At 48.4% G+C, this 23,987-nt stretch overlaps 1 protein-coding gene across 1 annotated transcript; it reads left to right on the forward strand.

Moving 5' to 3' along the window:
- Nucleotides 1-284: 284 nt before the first annotated feature.
- MAS1 (MAS1 proto-oncogene, G protein-coupled receptor) lies at nt 285-22,471 on the forward strand. Its single transcript, XM_086708266.1, has 2 exons — nt 285-603; nt 16,365-22,471. Exon 2 carries the CDS (start codon nt 16,402-16,404, stop codon nt 17,377-17,379), a length of 978 nt encoding a protein of 325 aa, XP_086564392.1. The 5' UTR covers nt 285-603; nt 16,365-16,401; the 3' UTR covers nt 17,380-22,471.
- The last annotated feature ends 1,516 nt before the right edge of the window (nt 22,472-23,987 follow it).

The following is a 23,987-nucleotide window of genomic DNA, read 5'->3' on the forward strand; positions in this document are numbered from 1 at the left end:
CCCTGGAAATGCGCTGCAGGCAGGGAGCGGATGTTTACTTATTGAACGGGGTGTCTCCCACCGTGCAGGTCTATATCCACATCTTACTTACTCATTGCAACTCTTTGTGGTAATACAATTGGCTCCATTTCCCAGGCGAGCGAATGGAGTCTCAAAGGGCTTTGCAGAGACCGGCCGTCAGGGACTTAAGTGGTCCTGTGTTCCGGCGACATGCGTGATTGTGCCCTTCCACGGGACGTTTCTCCGGGTCCCCTTTCCCCTCGGCCCTGGCTGGCCCTCACGGTCCCAGGGGGTCAGCCACCCCACATCACCACCAGCTCGTTCCCACTCTGGAGCAGCGTGAAGATTTTCACTCGAGTGCTTCACTGAACGATGCCATTTGAAGTGCGGCTTCTGCTGATAAGCGTGGGACCATCTGCTTGGCACATCTCAAATATTTTCAGCAGTGGGAGAGCGGCTCTGATTTCTCCAGAGAAGGGAGGCTGAAGCCATCCTTGGAGCTGTGGGGACCGGAGACCCCGCAGGCTGGACCCCAGGGCCCCAGGATGCGAACGGACAGCGTCCCCGCTGCCACCTCTGACCCTCCCTGAGCAAATGGAACTAGTGAGTCTGCACCCCGGGTTTTAACTGCTCAGCTGCCCTCGGCGACCAGAGTTAAGATGTTCCCTCTTTGAAAAGCGACCTCCCCGGGGACTCTTTGCGTGCTGGTCGTTTTTACAGGGGGTTGGATATTCGGTGGGTGGTGACAGACACCTCTGTATCCCCCTTCCTGCCTTTGTTTTCGAAAACTTGCTTCTTCGCTGGGCGAACTGTCCACAGACATTGGTTTGCAACTCCTGGGTTGAAACTTCCGTGTTGGCGTTTTCTTTCGGACTCGTGGTGGGGGCGAGGCTCTCGGGGTCGATTCGCGAATCCGGTGCGGGCTTGGAAGGGTTCGAGGTCGTTTCGTGTGTTGCTCTGAATGCTAGAAGGGTCGGGGTCTGAAAGGGCTGTTACTATATTTGATTCCTCTGGGGAAGTCACCGGGCTGGAAGCAGTTGGACATGGCCAGAGGCAAAGCTGGATTTTTTTTTTTTTTTTTCTTTTTTTTGCCTTTCCTTAGCGGTCACCAGAATTAGTACCTGCTTCTGCTCCTTGTGAAACTCACACGTGCCATCCAGGGGTGGCAAGGCGGCCCTGAAAGCCATCTCCTGTTCCGTCTCATCTTCTATGTATCTTGGCACTATTTCCCAGGCAGGGGTGGGGGGCATTTGGGGAAACTATGTATAGGATGTTGTTCAGTTGCTTCGTAAGCAGCAGCGAGAAGGTGGTTAACGAGCCTGCCTCCAGAGCTTTCTCAACCTGGCACCACGACATCTGGACCAGATCATTCTTTGTTGCGGGAGCCGTTCTGGGCGTTGTGGGGTGTTGAGAGGCATCCTTGGTCTCAACCACTGGAGATCAATACTGCAGACCTGCCAAAAGTCTTCTAGGGGACGAGACCCCCCAACCCCCTCCCCCTGCCCCGCCCCACACCCCCTCCCCTGAGACCGGTGTTGTAAGGGGCTCCTGCTGTACGTATAATGGGAAGGGAGCAAAAAGTTTTTGCTTCTCTGTGCAGATGGCTCAGGTGGTAGGAAGCTGGAAACGAGGCGTTTAATACCAGGACAGATGTCCCTGCCCTGCACATTCCCATCAGATCCCGTACCTGCCATGGAAATTCCATCTCACAAATAGGTTTCTGTTTGTCCAGTTCACTGCACACACACAGAAGGAAGAATTTGCCCTTTCCTCCGGAGCTGCGTACCCGGGAGGGCCAGCCTAGGGTCAGGCCTCTCTTTTTGGTTGCGGAGGAACAAAAAAAGGTTTCAGATGACCTCCTGTGGAGCCCTGGTTTTGTTGGTTTTTCTCTTTTTCCTTTTCCTTCCTCCCTCCCTTCCTCCCTTAATCCCTCCCTCCCTTTCCTCCCTCCCTCCCTCCCTTCCTTCCTCTGTCCTTTTTTTCCTTCCTTCCTTCCTCCCTCCCTCCCTCCTTCCCCCTTCCCTCCCTCCCTTTCTTCCTTCCTCGAAGAGCGATGGGGCAGGCTGGGAATGCAGGACCACAGGAGGACTGTGGCCATTGAATGGGAACGTGGAAGGGCATGTTTGCTTCTTAGGACTCTAGAGAAAACTTTGGCGAGCAAATTGTATAGCATTTAAAACTCTTTGCCTTATGCCCCAATGAAGCTGAAGAAAGTCCACAACTCTCTGCCTTCTTTGATTCTCCTTGCTCGTCTATCACCCCACTGCCCATCTCTTCCTCTCACTTTCGTTGGGAGGGAAACACCGGTAGCAATTTCCAGGAGACCCACCGGGACACGGGCTCTGCAAAGCCCACATCCTTAAACGGCTATGGAAACCACCATGCTTGTTTTCGCTGCTTGTGGATTCTCTATCTCAATTTGGCATTTCCACGAGACTCATTATCGGCAAAGTGCTTTTCAATATCTAGGTTTCCTTACACCCTAGCCTTCCAGAGATACATGAAAATGCCAATTATGCGAAGCGACCGAAGCTCAGAGGGGCCAGACTGCTTTCTGTAGGACCTGAATCTAGCGGTCACTTGGAAAATGGGGCTCTGAGGCAGTGCAGCCTCAGCAGAGGGGGAATAGACAGTCGTCTCTGCAGGGTAACCTGAACACCATCAAACTTCTCTTTTCAAACATCTCTTTTGCACTCAGACGCCAAATTGCCTGTAGTTCTTTTGATTTTTGCAAGGGGGAGGTGGTGCCCTCTACTGTGATCAGCCTGGCTCGCTGTGGCTTGTGCGAGGCGTTGGGGCCTGAGAGGGAGAGCTATGAGCTTAGCGGGACAGCCCAGCCAGGGTGAGGGGGGTGGCGACATGGGGGGGGTGCAAGGAGGTGCACCCCTCTGCATGGGGGTGGCGGGGACTGGCACCAGGGTCAGGGCTTCTGCTGGGGGAGGGGTGTGTCCAGGGCAGAGGGCAGCGGCAGCGGTGGCCTGACGGGAGGTGAAAGAGCCGACAAAGTGGGGAGAGCGGCCGTGTGGGGATGGGGGCTGGGCAGTGGCAGACACAGAGGTGATTTACCTACAGGTGGGTGGATCAAATAAATAAATACATGGGGCATAACGGGGGCCAAGTTTCTCACCGTCAGAGAAGGGAGTTAGAAATATGGCGAGGAAGAAGACGAAACTAAGTCAGTGGCATCGGATTGAAATCGGAGATGCTGATGTGCATCCTTTGGATACGTATATATGCGGACCTTTGAACAACATGGGTTTGAACTGCAGGAGTTCACGTACACGCAGATTTTGTCGATAAACACCGTACAGTACTGTAACTGTGTTTTCTCTTCCTTTTTTTTAAAGTTTATTTATTTTGAGAGAGAGCATGAACACGAGTAGGGGAGGGGCAGAAAGAGAGGGAGAGAGAGAATCCCAAGCGGGCTCCACACTGCCAGCGCAGAGCCCGACTCAGTTCTCCATCTCACAAACCGCGAGACCCCGACGTGAGCCGAGATCAAGAGTGGGACGCTTAACTGACCAAGCCACCCAGGCGCCCCTCTTGCTTATGATTTTCTTAATACCATTTTCTTTTCCCCAGATTACTTAATTATAAGAACACAGAGTATAGTACGTATAACATGTAAAAGGGACCGGTGCAGGGAACATACAAGATGAGCAGCGCGGGGTAAACCATCCAGTGTTTTGGCTTAAAGGACTAGGAATACCACAGCAGGGTCTGATCGCTGCTTCAGGGGGGCTGGGGTGGGTGTGCCTCCATGAGAGGCCTGGCTGCAGACATACAGAGCTGTGGGCGACAGGGTCCGATGTCTTGGGGAGCCATCCGAGCTGTGGGCGACGGGGTCCAATGTCCTGGGGCGCCATCCGAGCTGTGGGTGACAAGATGATGTCCCGGGGAGCCGTCTGAGCTGTGGGTGACAGGGTCTATGTCCTGGGGAGCTGTCTGAGCTGTGGGCAACAGAGTCTGATATCCGGGGAGCCATCCAAGCTGTGGGCGACAGGGTCTGATGTCCTGGGGAGCTGTCCGAGCTGTGGGCGGCAGGGCCCGATGTCCTGGGGAGCTGTCTGAGCTGTGGGCAACAGAGTCCGATATCCGGGGAGCCATCCAAGTTGTGGGCGACAGGGTCCGATGTCCTGGGGAGCTGTCTGAACTGTGGGCAACAGAGTCTGATATCCGGGGAGCCATCTGAGCTGTGGGTGACAGGGTCCGATGTCTTGGGGAGCCATTCGAGCTGTGGGCGGCAGGGTCCGATGTCCCAGGGAGCTGTCCGAGTCAGAGCCAGAGGTTTGGTGCCACTACCATGTGGTCATACTGAATGAGGGGGTTGGACAAGCCCACCCAGGGAGAGTCTATAGGGCATGACGGGAGAGGCTCAGCAAGTGAGCCCAGCAGCCCGAAGGGCCAGGTAAGGAGGGATCCAGGAAAGGACACAGAGAAGAGGCTGCAGGCAGGCAGGAGGGGAGCCGGAGGGAAGAAAGTATGTCTGTTTAGGCAATGGTGTCATCTTGGGAACCACAGCGAGAGACATGGGGTAAGAGCCCTCAGCACACTGTGTGTGTGCCGCGGGCAGGGTGAGCGCGATCACATCTGACTCCCTTGGGGAGGACTTGTCTCAAAGCACAACGTGGCGAGCGGCTGCAGCTGATTCTTATTATTTGTCCTCATGAAAGGACATAACCTGAACGTTCCCTTCTGACTTCAAGTATCAATACCTACAAGGGTGAAGGGTGGTGCCCCTCATCAACAGAAGTGTTTGCTGATAGTGGTGACGACTCGGGGTCACTCCATTTCACAGAAAAATCTGGAATCAGAGGAAACTGAAAACAGTGCATCCCTGTTGCGTTGTTATGGCTCTGAGTTTGGCCCTGGGTAGATGGCACAAATAAGCACTTATGATTTTTGGTAAATAAAAAAATCTGTCCTCTAATAAATAATATTCATCTTTTGGTAACAATTATTAGCCTTCAATAACAAGAAATAATCCGTTCTTTTATTAAATAACCTTTTAAAAACTGTTTACTTGTTTGTTTTGAGAGGCAGGGAGAGAGCACACACAAATGGAGGCAGGGCAGAGAGAGAGGGACAGAGAGAGAGAGAAGCTGAGGTCTGATGCTTCACCGACTGAGCCACCCAGGTGCCCCTAAATAACTTTTTTTGTTTTTAATTTTTTTTTTAATTTTTTTTTTATTTTTTTATTTTTTCAACGTTTATTTATTTTTGGAACAGAGAGAGACAGAGCATGAACGGCGGAGGGGCAGAGAGAGAGGGAGACACAGAATCAGAAACAGGCTCCAGTCTCCGAGCCATCAGCCCAGAGCCTGACGCGGGGCTCGAACTCACGGACCGCAAGATCATGACCTGGCTGAAGTCGGACGCTTAACCGACTGCGCCACCCAGGCACCCCTGTTTTTAATTTTTTTTAATGTTTATTTATTTTTGAGACAGAGGGGGACAGAGAGTGAGTGGGGGGGGCGGGCAGAGGGCAAGGGAGACATAGAATCTGAAGCAGGCTCCAGGCTCTGAGCTGTCAGCACAGAGCCTGACACGGGGCTCGAACCCACGAACCGTGAGATCATGACCTGAGCCGAAGTCGGACGCTTAACCGACTGAGCCACCCAGGCGTCCCCCCCCGCCAAATAACCTTTAATAAAAGTTAATCCTCTGAGTCTGTTAATAAAAACCATCACTGACAATCAAGTTGATGGTGGTGATGGCTTCTGGTGTCATTGAAGCTGTTATTAAATGTCCCAAAGGTGCCTAGGTGGCTCAGTGGGTTAAGCATCTTGATTTGGGCTCAGGTCGTGATCTAATAGCTCATGAGTTCGAGCCCCGCATCGGGCTCTGTGCCGACAGTACAGACCCTGCTTGGGATTCTCTCTCTCCCTCTCTTTTTCTGCCCCTCCCCTGCTCTCTCTTATGCTGTCTCTCTCTCTCCCTCAAAAGTAAATAAATATTTTTTAAAAAGGTCCCAAAAGTTTTACTGGGTGCATGTACGGGTGAGTGAACTTCACACATACGTGAACTGTTAACAAAGAACAGGTGTGGGGACTAGAAATCGTGCCCGGTGGGCCTGGGCAATCTAGGCTCTGGTTCTGGTTCTCAGGATGCTTGCGAAGGAGCTTTGTCACCTGTAAAATAAAGGACAGTGGGCAGGATCTCCCTGGTGCCTTCAAGCTCCAACCCCCCGCCGCCAACAGAGTATGAGCAGACTTGTAACGGCAAGGAAGTGGTGTTATAAGGCTCCAAGCTGCGTCCCTTCCATCTTTCATAAACTACCCCAGTTTCTGGGGGAAAAGAACCTGTCACAACAAATATGATGAAGTGTTATCTTTATGAAGAATTCTCACAACTCAATAAGAGACGTGTAACCACGAAAAAATACTTCGCCAAAGAAGACATAGGGAATGTTAACCATGAGAGAATATCCAAACTCATTAGCAATCAAATAAATGCAAATGAAAACGAGCTACTTTTTTATCACCTACCAAATTTACAAATCAAAAAAAAAAATGGAGATGTTGTTGGATGGGGGAGAGCAAGTTTGTGTATATAGATACGCAGTGAAAAAAAGAAAGCGTTTTATACTTTTCACGTCCACGTAATTGGTTCAGGTGTTTTTGGAAAGACAGTTTGTTAATATGCTTTTAAAGTCTTCAAAAATATTTATACCCTTTCATCCAGCAATTCTGCTTTTAGAAATATGTCCTAGGGAAATAATTAAAGATATGTGCAAAATTTGCATCTGAGGGAGTTCATTAGAGAGCTTTGTTTTTAGAAATAATGATGAAAAGTAAGAAGCAACTAGTATATCCAGGATTAGAGGATTCTTACAAATAAATGATGGTTCATCCAAATAGTGACTAGTCAGTCATTTTTTTAGGGTTCATGGTGACAATATGGTATTGAGTGAAAAAAAAAAGGCAGGATACCAAAACAGATAAAAAATGCCATTTCATTTTTATTTTTATTTTTTAAAGTTTCTTTATTTTTGAGAGAGAGAGAAAGAGCACAAGCAGGGGAGGGACCGAGAGAGAGGAGACAGTGAATCCAAAGCAGGCTCCGGGCTCTGAGCTGTCAGCACAGAGCCCCACGCAGGGCTCGAACCCACAAACCGTGAGATCATGCGCTGAGCTGAAGTCAGACACCTCATCATTTCAATTTTAAAAAGGACCGTGTGTGAGGCACAGAAGCAAGACTAAAAGAAAATATCCCAACATGTTAAATCAGATTAATTTTGATGAGTAGTTTTATATGTGGTTTTCCCCCACTGAATTTTCCAAATGTTCTTCAATGAGCACATACATTTAATGAACAAATTGTTTTATAATTAGAGAAAAGGGCAATCACATTTTTAAAAATACCCCCATTTTGCGGGGAGGGGTGTCTGGGTGGCTCAATCAGTTATTTGTCTGACTTGGGCTCAGGTCATGAGTTCAGGGCTTATGGGTTCAAGCCCTGAATTGGGCCCTCTGCTGTCAGCGCAGAACCCGCTTCAGATCCTCTGTCCCTCTTTCTCTGCCCCTGCCCCCTGGTTCTCTCTCTCTCTCTCTCTCTCTCTCTGTCTCAAAATAAGTAAACTTAAAAAAGAATACCCCCATTTTGTGTCGAGATGAACCATGAATTAGCGGCCAAGCCCTTGTCTACAGCAGGGCAGTTCAACCAGAGTGTGGGGCTACTTTGCTCCCAGGGGAATTTGAACTCAGAGAGCACACAGCCACCAGGTCCTACCCTGGCCAAGTCACAATCGGAAAGTAATCAAGTCATTGGGGAAAAACAATCCCCTATCACATTGGAGAATCTGATGCTTTCAATTCCTTGAGTAGGAAGAGTGGAGGCAGACAAGATCGGGCTATAAAAGGTAAAGTCTTAAAAATAGGGTCCAGCCCCAGGGCAGAGGGGGAGGCGGTAGAGAGTCAGAATCAGGAGCTCCCAGCTACAGGGTTCCCTCCAACTGGGTGTTAGATGGCTTCTCACAGTCTCCATGGTGGGCTTCCATTTCCGGCTGTGTAAAACAAGGGGGTTTGGTCAGACCAGGGGTTTCAGACTTCTTCTTCTTCTTTTTTTAAGTTTATTTTGAGAGAGAGAGAGAGAGAGAGAGAGAGAGAGGCAGAGAGAGAAAGAGAGAATTCCTAGCAGGCTCCACACTGTCAGCACAGAGCCCAATGCGGGGCTCCAACTCATGAACCATGAGATCATGACCTCAGCCGAAGTCAGACGCTTAACTGACTGAGCCACCAGGCGCTCCCCCCCCCCCCCAGACTTCTTTAAGTGGGAGACCGGCTCAGCTTGATCGGACCCTGGGCTCCAGGCCTGGCCAGCTCTGGGATCAGGATCCCAGGAGCTTTCAGCCCTGATGCCCTGCAGGGTCCCAGGGGCACAGACATGGGGAGGGGTGAGTGGTAGGGGCCCGTGGAGTTGTGTGACACAGTGGTTCTGAACTTGGCCTACTCATTAATCCTTAATTTTTCCCCTGTGAAAAGGGGGCAATGACGCCCTCTAATGTACCGCTTTTTCCGTAGGGGATCTTCTGCGAGAAGGAGAGGGTAGGAAGGTGCTTCTCGATGCCTCCAGTGGTGTTTACCCTTACGGGTGCCATCACCCAGTCACCTCGAGGTCCCATCTGACCCCCATCCTACGTGGTGCTGGTTACTGACCGCGTCCGGGCACAGGGGGCTATAGGGATGAGCTCGCCTTCCTCCCCGTCCTGTCGCTGCCACGTAACAGGCACCACTGCAAACACGATCTCTCTCTCTGAAAACGAGCCGTACACACAAAAAAGTGATTTGCGTGTCTGGACAGAGCGCACAGCTCTAGCACTGGGTTGACACGGAGACAAGTTACTCTCGGGGTGCATCCTGCGCTGCAGATCCTTTGTCTTCGCTGCTTTCCGAGAACTCACCTGTGTGTTACTCTGAGCGAGGCCGTTCGTTCTGTCGGTCAGCGACGACCCTTCCACGCTCCTCATCCAGCCCTACTGCGATGTCCTAGCCAGCCAGCAAGAGAGAGGGACGAGGTACAAATTACCGAGGAACCCCGGGGAAGCGGGGGTAGGCAGAGAGCAGGTTGGACCAGCTGCATCCAAGGCCCGTCTTGCCACCTGCCGTCAGCCCTGGAGGGGCTGAAATTCAGTTTGGTCTGGTAAGACCAGGAGTGCGATGATAGCAATGTGTCCTTTATTATTGTTTAAAAATATTTTTCATGTTTATTTATTTTGAGAGAGAGACAGAGACAGACAGAGAGAGACAGAGAGAGAGAGACAGAGAGAGCGAGAACGAGTGCGCACACAAGCAGGGGAGGGGCAGAGAGAGAGGGTTCCAAAGTGGGTTCCAGGCTCCAAGCTGTCACCACAGAGCCCGACGCGGGGCTTGAACCCACGAGCAGTGAGATCATGACCCGAGCTAAACTCGGACGTTTAACTGACTAAGCCACCTATGCACCCCAGCAATGTGTCCTTTAAAATAAACCCCACTCTAGGGGCGCCTGGGTGGCACAGTCGGTTAAGCATCCGACTTCAGCCAGGTCACGATCTCGCGGTCCGTGAGTTCGAGCCCCGCGTCGGGCTCTGGGCTGATGGCTCAGAGCCTGGAGCCTGTTTCCGATTCTGTGTCTCCCTCTCTCTCTGCCCCTCCCCCGTTCATGCTCTGTCTCTCTCTGTCCCAAAAATAAATAAACGTTGAAAAAAAAATTAAAAAAAAAATAAAATAAACCCCACTCAGGACGCTTGGGTGGCTCAGTCAGTTAAGCGTCCAACTTCAGCTCAGGTCACGATCTCATGGTTCCTGGGTTCAAGCCCTGCGTCGGGCTCTGTGCTGACCCTTCAGAGCTTGCAGCCTACTTCGAATTCTGTGTCTTCCTCTCTCTCTGCCCCTCCCCTGCTCGTGCTCTGTCTCTGTCTCTTTCTCTCTCAAAAATACATAAACATTAACAAAAATAAAAAATAAAATAAAATAAACCCCACCCTAACAAAATCATGTGGAGAGCTACCATTAATTTTTACTGAGAATTTGTTTTTATGGGATTTTTATTAGCTTTCTAATCACATCACAATAAATAACTGCCTCGGGATTTTTGCGATTCAACACGTTACACCTTTGACCACTGCAGAACTTTCTATTAACTGGCATGTCCTGGGCTGGAGGTTGTGGCTTTCTCTCTTGGGTGATTTCTTCAGGACCACTGCGATGGGGTTTATTTCTTGGAATAATTCAGGAAGTTTCCATTGGATGCCTCCCGCGTGCAAGTGCTAGGGATTCAGACGTGAATACAATAAAACCCTGTTTTCCATGAGTTCGCAGGTTAGTGGAGGAGATAGGATTTTAACTCTGCTCTAAGGAGCAGTGTTTGGCCACGGAGGCTATGAGCAAGTGGCTCCAGAGTGGGCGAGGGGAGCTCTGGGTGGCTGGCGCAGGGAACAAGGGGGCCAGGAGGCGAGGAGATGCCTCCCGAGGGTCCAGGCCAGGGTCATGGGAATGGAAGACGGGCAGGCCTCTGGTTGTTCCTGCATTTGAAATTCACAGTCAGGCAAAAGCACAGTGATAAATAATGTTCTAAAGATCTCCCATGTGTGTCTATTACCTTTTGTTTAATGAAGTTCTGCTTATTGAAAAATGCAGGCCCTCGGGAGCAGGGCACGCGGTGACGCGGACACCCGGAACCTGCCCTGACACGCCCTTCCCACACTTCGTTCGTAGTGCTCTGCACCCCGAGCTCTCTGTTCCCCACACTGTTCAGGCCGCTGTCCCTCCCCACCCCCACCCCACGCCCCGGTCCTGCTCTCAGACACAGACGCAGCCCCATCAGATGGAACGCTTAGTTCACTGACCCTTCTTTCTCTTGTCCCCTTCATGGTCCCTGAGGCCTGACTGCTTTTTTTCTGAAATGTCTCTGGAATCTGTCCCCTCCTTATTTCTCTGTAGGACTTCGCAACAGCCCCTGCTGGCTTCTTTGCCCCATCCATCTTCCCCCTCTATCCAGCCTTTAGACTAGGACCAGGGTAACCTTTCTAAAACACTGCTCAGGACATATCCCAGCCCTGTGCTGAAACCTTTCATGACTCCCTAGTGCCAATGGCAGAGGGTGTCAAACCATGGCCTATGGCCCACCCACATCAGAATCCCCTAGGCTATGAAATTGCAGATTCTAGGGCCCCACCCCAGACTTTCTGAAACAGTGGGGTCTTGGAACTTGCATTTTTAATAAGCAATCCCAGGAAAATTTTAAGCATCAAGCTGGATAAGCAGAGCCTGTAGAAGAAACCTGATGTTTAGAGAAGCATCATAACCTGGCTGTCCATTCATTCATATCCTTGCAAGGTCATGCCTCTCTGCCCATCGTCCTCCAGACTTCTCGAACCCCACCCCAACATCCTAGGCCCTCCTGCCTCCAGGCTCTGTCCATCGGTTCCTTTTTCTTTTCTTTCTTTCTTTCTTTTTTTTTTTTTTAATTAATTTATTTTTTTGAGGGTGGGGCACCCAGAGAGAAGGAGAAAGAGAATCCCAAGCAGGCTCCACACTGTCAGCGTGGAGCCCGATGCAGGGCTCAAACTCACAAACTGTGAGATCATGACCTGAGCCGAAATCAGAGTCGGACACTCAACTGACTGAGCCACCCAGGCGCCCCTGTTCCTTTTTCTTAAAATGCCTTTCTTCCCTCCCTCAGCTACCAAACTCTTACAGACCCTTCAAAGCCCAGCCCTGGAAAGCCTTCCTGGAAAGCCCGAGACGCTGCCTCCTGCTGCACGTCTGCCTGGCATGTGGTCAAGTTCTCCTTCATTCCCTTTCCTGTATTAAATTAGGTTTCGTTCTGCCTGTCTCCCCTACAGTACGGTACCGAGGGCCATGTCTTATTTCTTCATCCTTAACACTTTGTAAAGTGACCAAAACCTAAATGTTGAAAAATGGAGAGAGGGTGATCTGTCTCCAGAGAGTGAATTTGGTTACTTTGGTTTGACTGTGGAAGAAAAATGCAATTCGATCTCATGTGTTGAAATGCCTTTCCTAACTGGCTTGTATGCGCAGTATATGACAGCAATCCTGCACATAATGAGTAGCTGAAAGAAAGCTGAATGATGCTGTGGTCTGTGACATGTTCCACGATGTGAGCCCGAGTGAGCAAAATGTTCTTATCAATTTTCTTAGGAATGCTGATGAGAATTCAATTAGAAATTAGAAAAGTTCTGATTTCACCTTTCTAGTCTTTGGTTTACGTTTGTTGTTAACAGATGAACACATTTGGCTTCCTTGTACAAGGTATTTTGGTTTTGTGATGGTTCACAACCTGGGCTGTCCAGTATAGTGGCCACTGGCCACACGTGGCTGTTGAGCCTGTGAAACATGGCCAGTATGGGTAAGGGTAAAACACACATGAGGGTTTAAAGACTCACTGTGAAAACCAGATCATAAAATATTCATTAATATTTTTTATATTGATTACATGTTGAAATAGTATTTTGGACACACTGGGTCAGACAAAATGGTTATTCACATTCATTTCACCTGTTTCTTGTTAGTTTTTTGTATGTGGCTACTAGAAAAATTTAAATTAGACATGTGGCTTACATTATAGGTCTACTGGATGGTGCCAATCTAGACCCTTCTTACCCTCTACCTTTTTCTATTCAGGACTATTCTGTTTCCTCTTCTCTGCCTCTAAAACACCACCCCTAACAACAAAATCCCCAGCTCTGAAGCACCTGCCATTCAACTATGTTACCTGTGACCCTCCTCGTGGTGACCATTTGCACACCCCTGGGTTGTGCTCCCAAATTCCAGGAAGATTTTAGCACCTTGGCTCAGTCTTGTCTTGTCTTGTCTTTTCTTTTCTTTTCTTTTCTTTTCTTTTCTTTTCTTTTCTTTTCTTTTCTTTTCTTTTCTTTTCCTTTCTTTTCTTTTCTTTTTTCCCCTAACCATATTCCACTATTTCCTAGTCATTTCAATGTTCGGGCAGGTATTTCTTCCAAAGCCCTGGCTCCAGGTCCTGACCTCATCTCATGTGACCTTGTCCCCCACTCTCCCTCAGCCGTTCCTTCCCACCGTCATGCTCTACACTTGTCAATAGCGAAAGCCCCCACACTGCACTGCCTTGGTCTCAAGCCTCCCTTTCTCCCACCCCCATAGGCTATTTTCCAGTTGCCTACCTTTAGTACTTGGGCTTTAAAATCCTCTGATAGCACTGGGATCTATCAGATGGCTCCTATGTCCTGGTCACTGTCCTCTCTCTCATGACATCACCTTTCTCCCAACCCCGTTAAGGTTCCATAGTCCGTCATTGTAGCCATTCCCTTCCGTGTGGTGTAATCCCATTGATGCCTCTCCTTCCCACACTGCACCAGCCTAGTAAAACCCTAGCCCTGGCTAAATCCGACTTCCGTCCTTCACCACGCGCCCACCTGGACAGCTGAACTGTAGCTGGAGAAAGGCATGTGTCATGCTGAAGTTTTAAATTCATGAGCACCAGCCTAGGTGGGCTCTAAGTTTTGCCTGAAATCTCACTCTTTGTGCATTTCCTTATTCCTTTCCCCTTTTCCCTGAATTATTTTGTGTGCTGCCCTCTCTCCTTAAACTGTCCGCTTCTCCTCACTCTTAGCTGATGATCCGGCTTCTATCTTTGCTGAAAAAAAGAGACACTGTACATTCAATAGAGAACTTCTTCCACTTCTAACACTCCCGCCGTCAGCCTGCCCGCCTAGCTGCAAACCCTGCCTTTTCTTCTGTTCTGATGAATCAATCATGCTACCATTGAAAGCCCGCAGCTCCACCAAGCTCTAGACCCCAAAGCCATGAATCATCAATGGTTTCTTTCCTCCTGGAAAATTCTTATTAGCTTATCAACTCTCCCAGAACTCCCGCAGCCCTCTCCAGTTACCGCTCCATTTCTGCTTGAATTTACATTCAGGTTCCTCAAGAGGGTTGTCTATACTCACCGTCTGCACTCTCTCCCCTCCTCTCTGGAAGCCATGTTGGTTAACCAGGCTTTCGTTTTCTCTACTCTGCCGAAACTGCTCTCCTCAAGGTCAACAATGACTCTGCTCTAGTGGTCCACTCCCAATTCTCATGTAATCTGAACTTGGACCAGAAGTTAGCACAGTTGAAACACCTTGAGCCACCTTTGCTCCCTGGACACCACTCTCCCTCGGCTGTCCCTTCCCTCTCTGCCAGATCCTTCTTGTTTCTTTTGCTTCGTTCTCATCTCCCCAGCCTGTAAACTTTGAAATGCCCCAAGGACTGGTCTTTGGACCTTTTCTCCCTTTTAATTACCTAAATTTCCTAGATACTCTCAGCCTCATGATTTTAAATCTCACCTGGTTGCATACAATACCCGCATTTTTATCCCCAGCCTCTGCCTGTCTCCCCAACTCCTGATGCTACTAGACATCCTATTTGGCTATTCCATAGGCATTTCACACTTAATATGCCTTTCCTAACCTATTCCACCTGCACCCTGTCCAGTCATCAAATGGCTTAAAACTCCTTCTCTCTCTACTAACACATCTCAGCCATCAACAAACTAAATTGCATCCAGAATCCAACCATGTCATGCTGCCTCACAACCACATTCCGGTTCGTGCATGGTCCATGCTTTACTTTTCTGTGTGGCACTTATTAGGACCTGGCATCTTTGTATTTGTTGTTGCTGTTTGGCTATTGACCACCTTCCTGGTGGAAAATAAACTCCAAGAGGGTAGTGCTTCGTTTCATTCACTGCTGTGTCCCAGCATGTAGAACAGTGCCCGGCAGGAAGCTGGCACTGAATAAATATTTGGTGAATGAATTTGGTGAATGAATTTGGGGAAGTTATTTACAAACTTCTAGCAAAGGCTGGTCTCTATAGCAGATCTCCGGCCAACCGTGCCATGGTATTCTGAATTCTGGTCCTTGTGTTGGGCTCCTGGGGGTATTGGGTCTATATCTTCTGTTTAATTAGGCAATGAAAGGAGAGCTTGCCCTAGTAAAAATAATTTCTCATCCCTTATCAGAGCAGCTAAGGGAAGTGTTAGGAGATGGGGGATGGGGACAGTGGAGGCAGAGGGCCCCTGGGTTCCTGGATCACAGCTCTGGGGAGGTAACTGTACTTCTCAGCAGGCTGCCTGCTCATCTGGGTTTCAGGCACAGCTGCACTGTGCTCAAAACACGAGGCCGTGCTGATGCTGGAGTTGTGCTGACTCAGTCCCAAAATATCATGTCATTGAGATGTGCAAACTTCATAAAATATCACATCCTGTACTGTTCTGCCTCAGGGAAGCTAGTGAGAAAAGGGCAGATTTCTATTAATTTAAAATATTGGTTTGATCAACTTCCTTAAGGTTAATTATTTTGCACTTGTAGGGACCCTGGCCTACAAGGTCAAAGTTCAAAAAGCAAAGAAGGAACAGTGTTTCACGACTACCGTCAAAATGACAACGATTTGATGACCACAACAGAAGGTCAAGGACAAGTTAAAGTTGGCACCAGGGCGAGGGTATCTGTGGCTGCCTACCTTGTCCTTTGTCGAGGGGGAGGAAGTGGCATCTGTGTGTTACGTAACAGGATGAGGGCGGGGCCTGTGCATACATTTAGTTCACAATTCATAAAAGTGTGATAGAAAGTTTCTGAGAATCTTTGCTTTGCAGTCTCAAATATTTAGCATTTTTATTGGTTTCAAGTGAGTGCTTTGTTGAACATCAGTAGTGTTTTCCTGCATGGTCTGGCCTGTGCCTTGTGGGGAGACGACCACACCTCACAAAGGCTCACTATCTGTCCCTCAGGGCACGTTGGCTTGCACCACACACCCAGGCTGGATATGTGTCTGGTTTTGCCACAGGTATTGAAACCGCATAAGACAAAAATGCCTTCTAATTGTTCACACTTTCAAAAATATTGGAACACTGTTGAACATAATTTGGGTACCTCTTCCCGATCATTTACGCATTGCTTGTGGCACTTTCTGCATCAAAAAAATAATAACAATGACAACATGGACCACACATATATTTTGTCTTTGCATGTGAACGCGATTAATCTGGTTCCTCAGGATGGGAGACAGAGTGATGGGAGATGATTGATTTTCAAAATGCCATTCAGAAAGTTGGGCCAGAGGGGAAATGGACCCCAAGAGTTCTGCCCCTCTCTGCTTTGTTGGATCCCTGTTGGCCCTGAGCCACAAGCAAACAATAATACAGGATTAAGGGCTATTGGAGGATCAACAAGTCATTAAGTCAGTTCTCTTTTCTGCAGAAATGTCTAGTTTTACCATTGTCAGAGAGACAGTTGTACAGTCTAAACATATTTGTTAGCAACATGAAGTTTATGACCCATAGCTGAGATTCTCCCTGCTACCCCAATGCATCACTTTTCATGGTGTGTTTTTGTTTTACTTGTTTACAGAAAATTACCTGAAGAGCCCCTGCCCCCCGGCCTCCTCATGGAGGTGTCGAACATGACATCGTCTGTCGATGAGAAGTCCACGAACACCTCGATTGCCAGGAACACCTCGGTCGGGGACCTGCATCGGGAAATCCCGGTCGTGCACTGGGTGATTATGAGCATTTCCCCTCTGGGCTTTGTTGAAAATGGGCTCCTCCTCTGGTTCCTCTGCTTCCGGATGAAAAGAAACCCCTTCACCGTCTACATCACCCACTTGTCTATAGCAGACATCTCACTGCTCTTTTGTATTTTTATTCTGTCGGTCGACTATGCTTTAGATTATGAGCTCTCTTCTGGCTATTACTACACGATTGTCACATTATCGGTGACGTTTCTGTTTGGCTACAACACGGGCCTCTATCTGTTGACGGCCATTAGCGTGGAGAGGTGCCTGTCTGTCCTGTACCCCATCTGGTACCGATGCCATCGCCCCAAGCACCAGTCGGCGTTTGTCTGTGCCCTCCTGTGGGCACTGTCATGCTTAGTGACCACCATGGAATATGTCATGTGCATTGACAGTGAAAGACAGGGTCACTCTCGAAGTGACTGCAGGGCGGTGATCATCTTTATAGCCACCCTGAGCTTCCTGGTCTTTACTCCTCTCATGGTGGTGTCCAGCACCATCCTGGTGATTAAGATCCGCAAGAACACGTGGACGGCCCATTCCTCAAAGCTGTACATAGTCATCATGGTCACCATCATCATATTCCTCATTTTCGCCATGCCCATGAGGCTCCTCTACCTGCTGTATTATGAGTATTGGTCAGCCTTCGGGAACTTGCACGACATTTCTCTTCTCTTCTCCACCATCAACAGCAGCGCCAACCCTTTTATTTACTTCTTTGTGGGCAGTAGTAGGAAGAAGCGGTTCAAGGAGTCCTTAAAAGTGGTTCTGACCAGGGCTTTCAAAGATGAAATGCAACCCAGGCGCCAGGAAGACAATGGCAACACCACCACGATTGAGACTGTGGTCTGAGCACCGTGGCAGGGAACAGTGGACAAAATGGTGGGACACAGATCATTTGTACCTTGTGCTTGGAATACCACTTCCATATGTCCTAAATAAGACACAGAAGGACACCCCATCCCATGTGCATGAGAGACTAATGAGGAGGCTAGACTGTATTCTTGCACTGTATCTTCTGAAAAAGCCTAAAAATGTGTCGGACCTCTATCATTTCTGTACCTATAAAAAAACATTTTGTCCCTCCTCAGCTCTTCCAGCAACATTTCCCCATGAACTGTAGAAACTACTCTAGCAGGAAGGTTTACAGATGAGTACAGGAAAAGTTAATGAAAGCACTTGCTGGAACTTGAGAAGGTGGAGCGATATGGCAGGAAGAACATGGGCTTTGGAGTCAGATTGACCCTGTCATTTGCTGCCTGTGTGACCTCAGGCAAGTGGTTTGACCTCTCAGAACCCCATTTCCTCTCTTATAAAATGTTTAATAGTAATAGTCCCCAGGCTTGTAGTGAGGATAAAATGGGGAGATACAGTGTGAATAGCGCTTGACACATTGTCAACGTTCAATAAATGTTAGTCTTTTCCTCACTCCTTGAAGTGGAAGAAGAAATACACTCTTCTGATTTGTAACACATACACATACATGCACGCATGCGTGCAGACACACACACACAGCTCTATTATATACAAATATTGCTGTGTGTTTTCAAATGTTAAATGTAAATTTATGAAGGTCTTCTGTCTGCTTGAAGCGTGAAAACCTTTCACAGCACGGCACCTCTACTGAAAACATCTGCAGATGTTATAACATCCAACTAGCCATGTGTTAGAGCATCACCTGAGGTTGTGAAGAAACACATTTGGCCACCAGTAGAGGAGTTTCACATGACTTTTCCTTCCCTCTGTGGGAATGCCTGATGTAATGAAAGTCTGTTGGGAAATCCTTTGCTTGATATAAGTTTTCATGAATGGAACTCAATTCATGACTTTGTGAGGGTGATTGTGCTTTTGGAGCCTCCCATCCCACCCCCATGAAATGAAATGATGAAGTGATGGGTTATTTATGGCCACAAGGTTCTCACCTGCAGCCAGATGCAGGTTTCTGTGCTTCGGACTTCCTCTCCTCCTGAGCACTTCTTTGCTCTAGTCTTGGGAGAAGGCACCACATCAGGGGCTGATGTGAGTGGCCACATCTCGGAGGGGCCCTGGGCATTTTTCCCAAGAAAATCTTTGCAGGGCTTTGTCAGTACCTTAGTGCTCTGCTTGCTTGCCATGACTTGTGTCTGAGTCTTTAGACAGTGTGTCCTGGGTTTCACCCGTGAAACCCACTGTGGCCCATAGACTACGTTACTACGTTTCATCTCATTCTGCCCCTTCTAGGTGCCCCATGAAAGTGGCCATGCTTTGTGTGGGTCTAGGGGAGTAAACTATTCACTCCCATAAATGAGCCCATTAGGATTTGTCTTAACCGTTTGTCTCCGAAGGGTCAGAGACGCTGTGATGAAAGGGTTCTCTGTTGCTGTCTGCTTCATCTCCATTTTCTGACTTTGAAAGAAATGACTGCGTGTGAGCTGATCATGGGGGCAACTTCACTGGGGGAGATGATTGAGTCCCTCCCGCCCAGCCGACTTTGGAGGCAAGCGGCTCTTCTGTGGGGGATGACATCTGATTCAGAAACCAGGCAGCTTGCTTTCAGGACCCCAGATGGGTGTGGAGCACTGACATTTAGAATGATCTTGTTTTTGATGGAAAACAGAGCATCTTCCCTGGGACAGAACAGAATACGGAGGTCAGAGCTCTCTCCTCTGTTTGCCACCATCCCCCCAGTGCTGTGCTGGCCTCTGGGGCAATAGAAAGGGATCTGCCTCATCTCATCTCAAAGGGATATTTGGTCTCAAAGAGGAACCTGAAGACCCGTGGGAAACAAGGAGTTTTCGCCCACGGAAAATATGATGAACTCATAAGAAGCCTTCATCAATTGCCTTCCTGCAGATAAGGTGGGGAAATTGTGACCATAAATATAAAAATTCTTCTGACCTTTTAAAGAGCAAGGCCTGGCAAACAGGTAGGATTCAGTTTGTCAGTGTTGTAAGGATGAATTCCTCTCTCTTACCTAAACCCATTCCCTAAAGTGAACTATAAGATTAAAACTCAAGCAAGAAGATTTAAGTCAATATGCATATATGGAGAGTTGACTAGCTAATTTGTACCCCTTGTGCATTTAGACACTTGGCCTGAGTCATTGTAGGCCAGGGGGTGCCGTTTCTGAGAATTCCCTGAGCCTGGGAGGAGCATGTTCAGATATAATGACTGTCCTTGATGAAGGGAACAAATATGCCTGGACGGTCTGCTCTGCCAAACTCCATGATGTGAACAAGCCCCTGTGTTCTAGAATCAGAGAGGAAGACGCACACGTGTATCTACAGCTCCAAGATGGGCACAGATCAATGTTGGGGGAGTGTTCTAAACAAAGTGGTGTTGCCATCAAGAGGAAGGTGAAACCCCACCTTGTGTAGTAAAAAAGGAGTGTTTCATGGAGGTGTCCTTTTGTTGCTTGAGGGCAGGTAGGATTTCAGTGGGTCGGGGAGGAGGGGATCCCCAAAAGAGTGTGGCATGAGCAAAGGCAGGCGGCAGCGAGGGAGAAGCAGGGCCAGTCGCTGTCACTTGTACGGGCTGGCTGGAGCAGCAGACCTTGGAGATCCACATGGTCCTGCTTTCCATCCCACTCCTCTCTCTTTGATGCCATTGTCTTTGGTCTTCTGTCATCACATTCTTCAAGATTCTTGGAACAGAGTCCCTGGGCCTCCTCTCCACACCCATTCTCACTGACATCCAGCCTGGCCGTGGGTGGTGGTCCAATTTCGTATCGCCACAAGTCCCCCACTGGCCTCCATCAGGTGGCGAGGTGACCCGGTGACCTCAGCTATTCTCCTTTCTGGGCTACACTTGAGCCTTACAACAACTCACCAATCTACTCCCACAAACAAAAATCCCACAGGTCTGCCTTCTGACCGTGATCTCCTGTCCTTCACATCATTCACTTTCTGACCCCCACTGCCTTGAACTTCTACCCACTGAGACCACCTGTCCCTGACCTCTGTGTCTGCCACATCTACGTGTACCCTCTGTGTCATCCCTGTCTCTGTGCAATGAGACCTCTGGTGTCCCTGACACAGTCACTCTCACTGTCCCCCTTGATTCCCTTGCCCTTGCCCCCTTGCTCTCCCATTTGCCCTTCGTCTGGTTGTCCCTGACCCAAACCAGGCTGCCGAGCAGCACAAAGAACCCTGGCCATTTAAGGAAGGAGCAGGGAAGGGCAAGGGAAGAGGTGGGAAGCCTCTAAATCTGTAGGCTAGGATTAAAAACGAGAGCTGGAGGGAAGGTGGCCAACTAGAACTCAGGAAAAGAGATATTTTCAAGAAAAGTGTGAGCAGTGTGTCCGGTGCCACAGAAGGTGTAGGTAGAAAAGAGCCCATCGGACACGGCATTGTGGAGGTCACTTGTGGAGGAGGGCTTCTGCACAGTCAAGGTCTTAACAGCTTGGTCCCTCTTCATGAATCGTCCCTGGGCAGCTCTTCCACACCCTCTCCCTCCTCATCTCTCCATCTGACACCTTTCTCCCCACTGCCACTCTTTCCTCACCACCTTGCTTCATAGATTACTGAAAGCCAATCAAGGCCATTAGGCAACAACTCTCCAAGGCTCTCCTCTGTCCAGGGTAACCTCGTCAACATTGTCCCTTCTTTCTCTCTTGCCTGAAGATTTCTCTCCCCTTCCACATTTTCCTGTCCATTGCTCTCTCAGATAGTAGTCTTACTCCTGTATTAGCAACCAATGTTACTTTTTAAATTTTGTTTTGTTTTATTTTATTTTATTTTATTTTATTTTATTTTATTTTTATTTATTTTATTTTCTGTAAAAAGCCAAGTCCTGATAGTGGTCTCTAGGCTTCTACATGACCCAGCTCCCCTAACTCTCCCTGGGGTTAGTGGGGATCCTCTTCCAGCCACACCTGCTTCCTAGGAATCCTGTGAAGATGCCAAGTGCACTCCCACCTATGGGTTTTCACTTTGATGAGCTTTGATGTTCATTCTACTTGGATTGTCCTCCCCCCACGCCAGGTTCCTGCTCACCTCCCCTCTTCCCTCAGGCTTCTGGTCAGATGTCACCTCAGCAGGGAGGTGCCCCCCACCCCCCTCACCCCCCCATGGCCACCAGCCTCCCATCTCTCCCCACCTGGCTCCGTTTCTCCTCAGAGCTCATCGCATTGTCCTGTTGCTCGTCCCTCTGTAGGTTTGTGCATTCTGGAGGATACGCTGCTGGAGGGCAGGACTTCCTTTTGCTCGTGGCTGTGGCTCCAGCCCCTGGAGGAGCAGGCACTCCTTACTTGCTGTGGTGGTGGGATCAATGCTCCCTCCCAAGCTCGGGTCACTCCCATCTTAACACAAACCAACCGTCAAAAAGCAAAAGCCAATCCCTCTAGTCCTATTCAGCTTCTGTCTCATCTCCCTTTCTTCACAGACAACCTTCTGGAAAGGCTCCTCCACACTTGCAGTATGGACTTTCTCAGCTATGGTTCATCCCTCCACACAGAATCCAGCCCAGCTTGGAATACGAGTGACCTCCATATTGCCGTGTCTGACAGGCTCTTTTCTACCTACCCCTTCTGTGGCACCGGACACACTGCTCATAATTTTTTTGAAAATATCTCTTTTCTTGAGTTCTAGTTGGCCACTTTCCCTCTAGCCCTCATTTTTAATCCCAGCCTACCGATTTGGAGGCTTTCCACCTCTTCCCTTGCCCTTCCCTGCTCCTTCCTTAAATGATCGTGTTTTCCATGGTTCAGAGGCTGGACCTCTGCTCTCTCATTCTGCACACTCTCCCTTGCTTTCTTGATCCATAATGGCTCACCTGTCCACGACGCTCTCATCCCTCTGATTGACCAGACTCTGCTGGGCTCCAGTCCTGTGTATCCAACCACCTAAAGGACATTTGGACTCGATGCCAGGCGCACCATTCTTTTTATATTCCTTTCTCAGTGAATGACACCAATAGTCACCCTGTCACCCCAGCGATGCTCTTCCCTTTGCATAGATTGCTCTTCCCTCTTCATTTATCCATCTACATCCTGTTCATATGTCAGCCACTCAGGAGCACTTTCCTGGGACCCAAGTTCCTGGGTGGCCATTTCCCACCTTCTCTTTCTCAGTCTCTCACTGTCTCTTTCTTGCCCTTACTCTCAGCTGATGGTTTGCTTTCTTTTTCACAAGTATAGAAGCAACTAGAAGAAATCTTCCACATCTTACCCATATCACATCTATAGATCTAGCTGCATTTCTTTGCACGTAGGCTCCCTTTTTACTCTGAGGGAACTCAACGTGCCCTTGGCTAAGGGGAGCCCCCACCCCTGTGTGAGGTACAATTTTGGTAGGTACAATTTTCACAGAAAAATTATTCCAAAAATTATTACCTTTTTCCTGTGACTGAAAATGAAAATTTGTCACTTCTCAAGGATCTATGGGTTGACTGAGCTTAGCTGTGTGCTGTCCAATTGGGGTCTCTTGTAGCTGCGGCCAGATGTTGGTGGAGGCAGCAGGGGTCTGAAGGCTGTACAGGGTGGGGCATCCAAGATGGCACACTCTTAGCGTTGATAGATGGCTGTGGGCTCAGTTGGAGAGATTGTCCAGAGTTCTTACACTTGACCTCTTGGTGTGGCTAGAGTTTCTTACAACATGGCAACTGTCTTCTGACAGGAACCTTCTTGAGAATGAACTTTTCCAAGAGGCCAAAAATCAACTGCTGTTTTCCCACTTACTTAAACCAATTAGCATGTGGTTGAAACTACAAGTTTTTTCCCTCCTGTTTCATTGACGTATAATTGACAGATAGCATTGCATTAGTTTTAGGTGCACAACATTATAATAAATTTTGATAAAGGCGAAATGAAAAACTTTTTCATAATTTGAATTTTACTTTTTGAGGTAATGTATTAAGCTTCCCACCCCCCACTTCCCCAGGATTTACTATGAAATTTTGGTCTCATTTTAATAAGATTCCCTTTTAACAAACATTTACCAAAACTAGTCATCCTTGGATAAGGAGATCTTCCTATGCTAATTATTATTTTTAAATGTGTACATATGAGTGTTAACACAAAGAGTTGAGATGTCAAAGAGACTCAGTGTGAAGTACAGATCTTACCCAACAGAAAGCTGATGATTCAAATGATACAGGCAAGTACAGACACAGATGAAACTCTTTTTTGGAGGAGCCCCAAACTGAGAATCAGATCCCAAAACATCCCCTTCTATACGAAAATGTAGTTTAGCTCTAGGCTGGTGAGTTTTAAGCAACGTAGATAAACACATTGTTTTCAAAGGAAGGCAGTTAGGTTTGGGGTATTCTGTTTATCATACAGAAAATGTGTGTGTCACTATTCTGTCTTCTCCAGTCTTCTGTGCCCCGTAAATCTATAAATTCCAAATTTACTTAACGATAACCAGTCTTGACACATCAGCTCCATCCTGCTGAAGATAGGACCAGTTCCCCAAGTATAACACTTTTACAAAGCAGTCTGATCAAGATTAGTATCTTTATAAGGAGCTCTGGTTTAGGTCATT

The sequence above is a fragment of the Puma concolor genome, chromosome B2 (genome assembly GCF_028749965.1).
Source record: "Puma concolor isolate L17-30 chromosome B2, mPumCon1.1.hap2, whole genome shotgun sequence".
NCBI classification, from domain to species: Eukaryota; Metazoa; Chordata; class Mammalia; order Carnivora; family Felidae; genus Puma; species Puma concolor.

Excerpts from the sequence above, each read along its gene's own strand:
- MAS1 (XM_086708266.1), top strand. The coding sequence starts at position 16,402 with ATGGAGGTGTCGAACATGACATCGTCTGTCGATGAGAAGTCCACGAAC.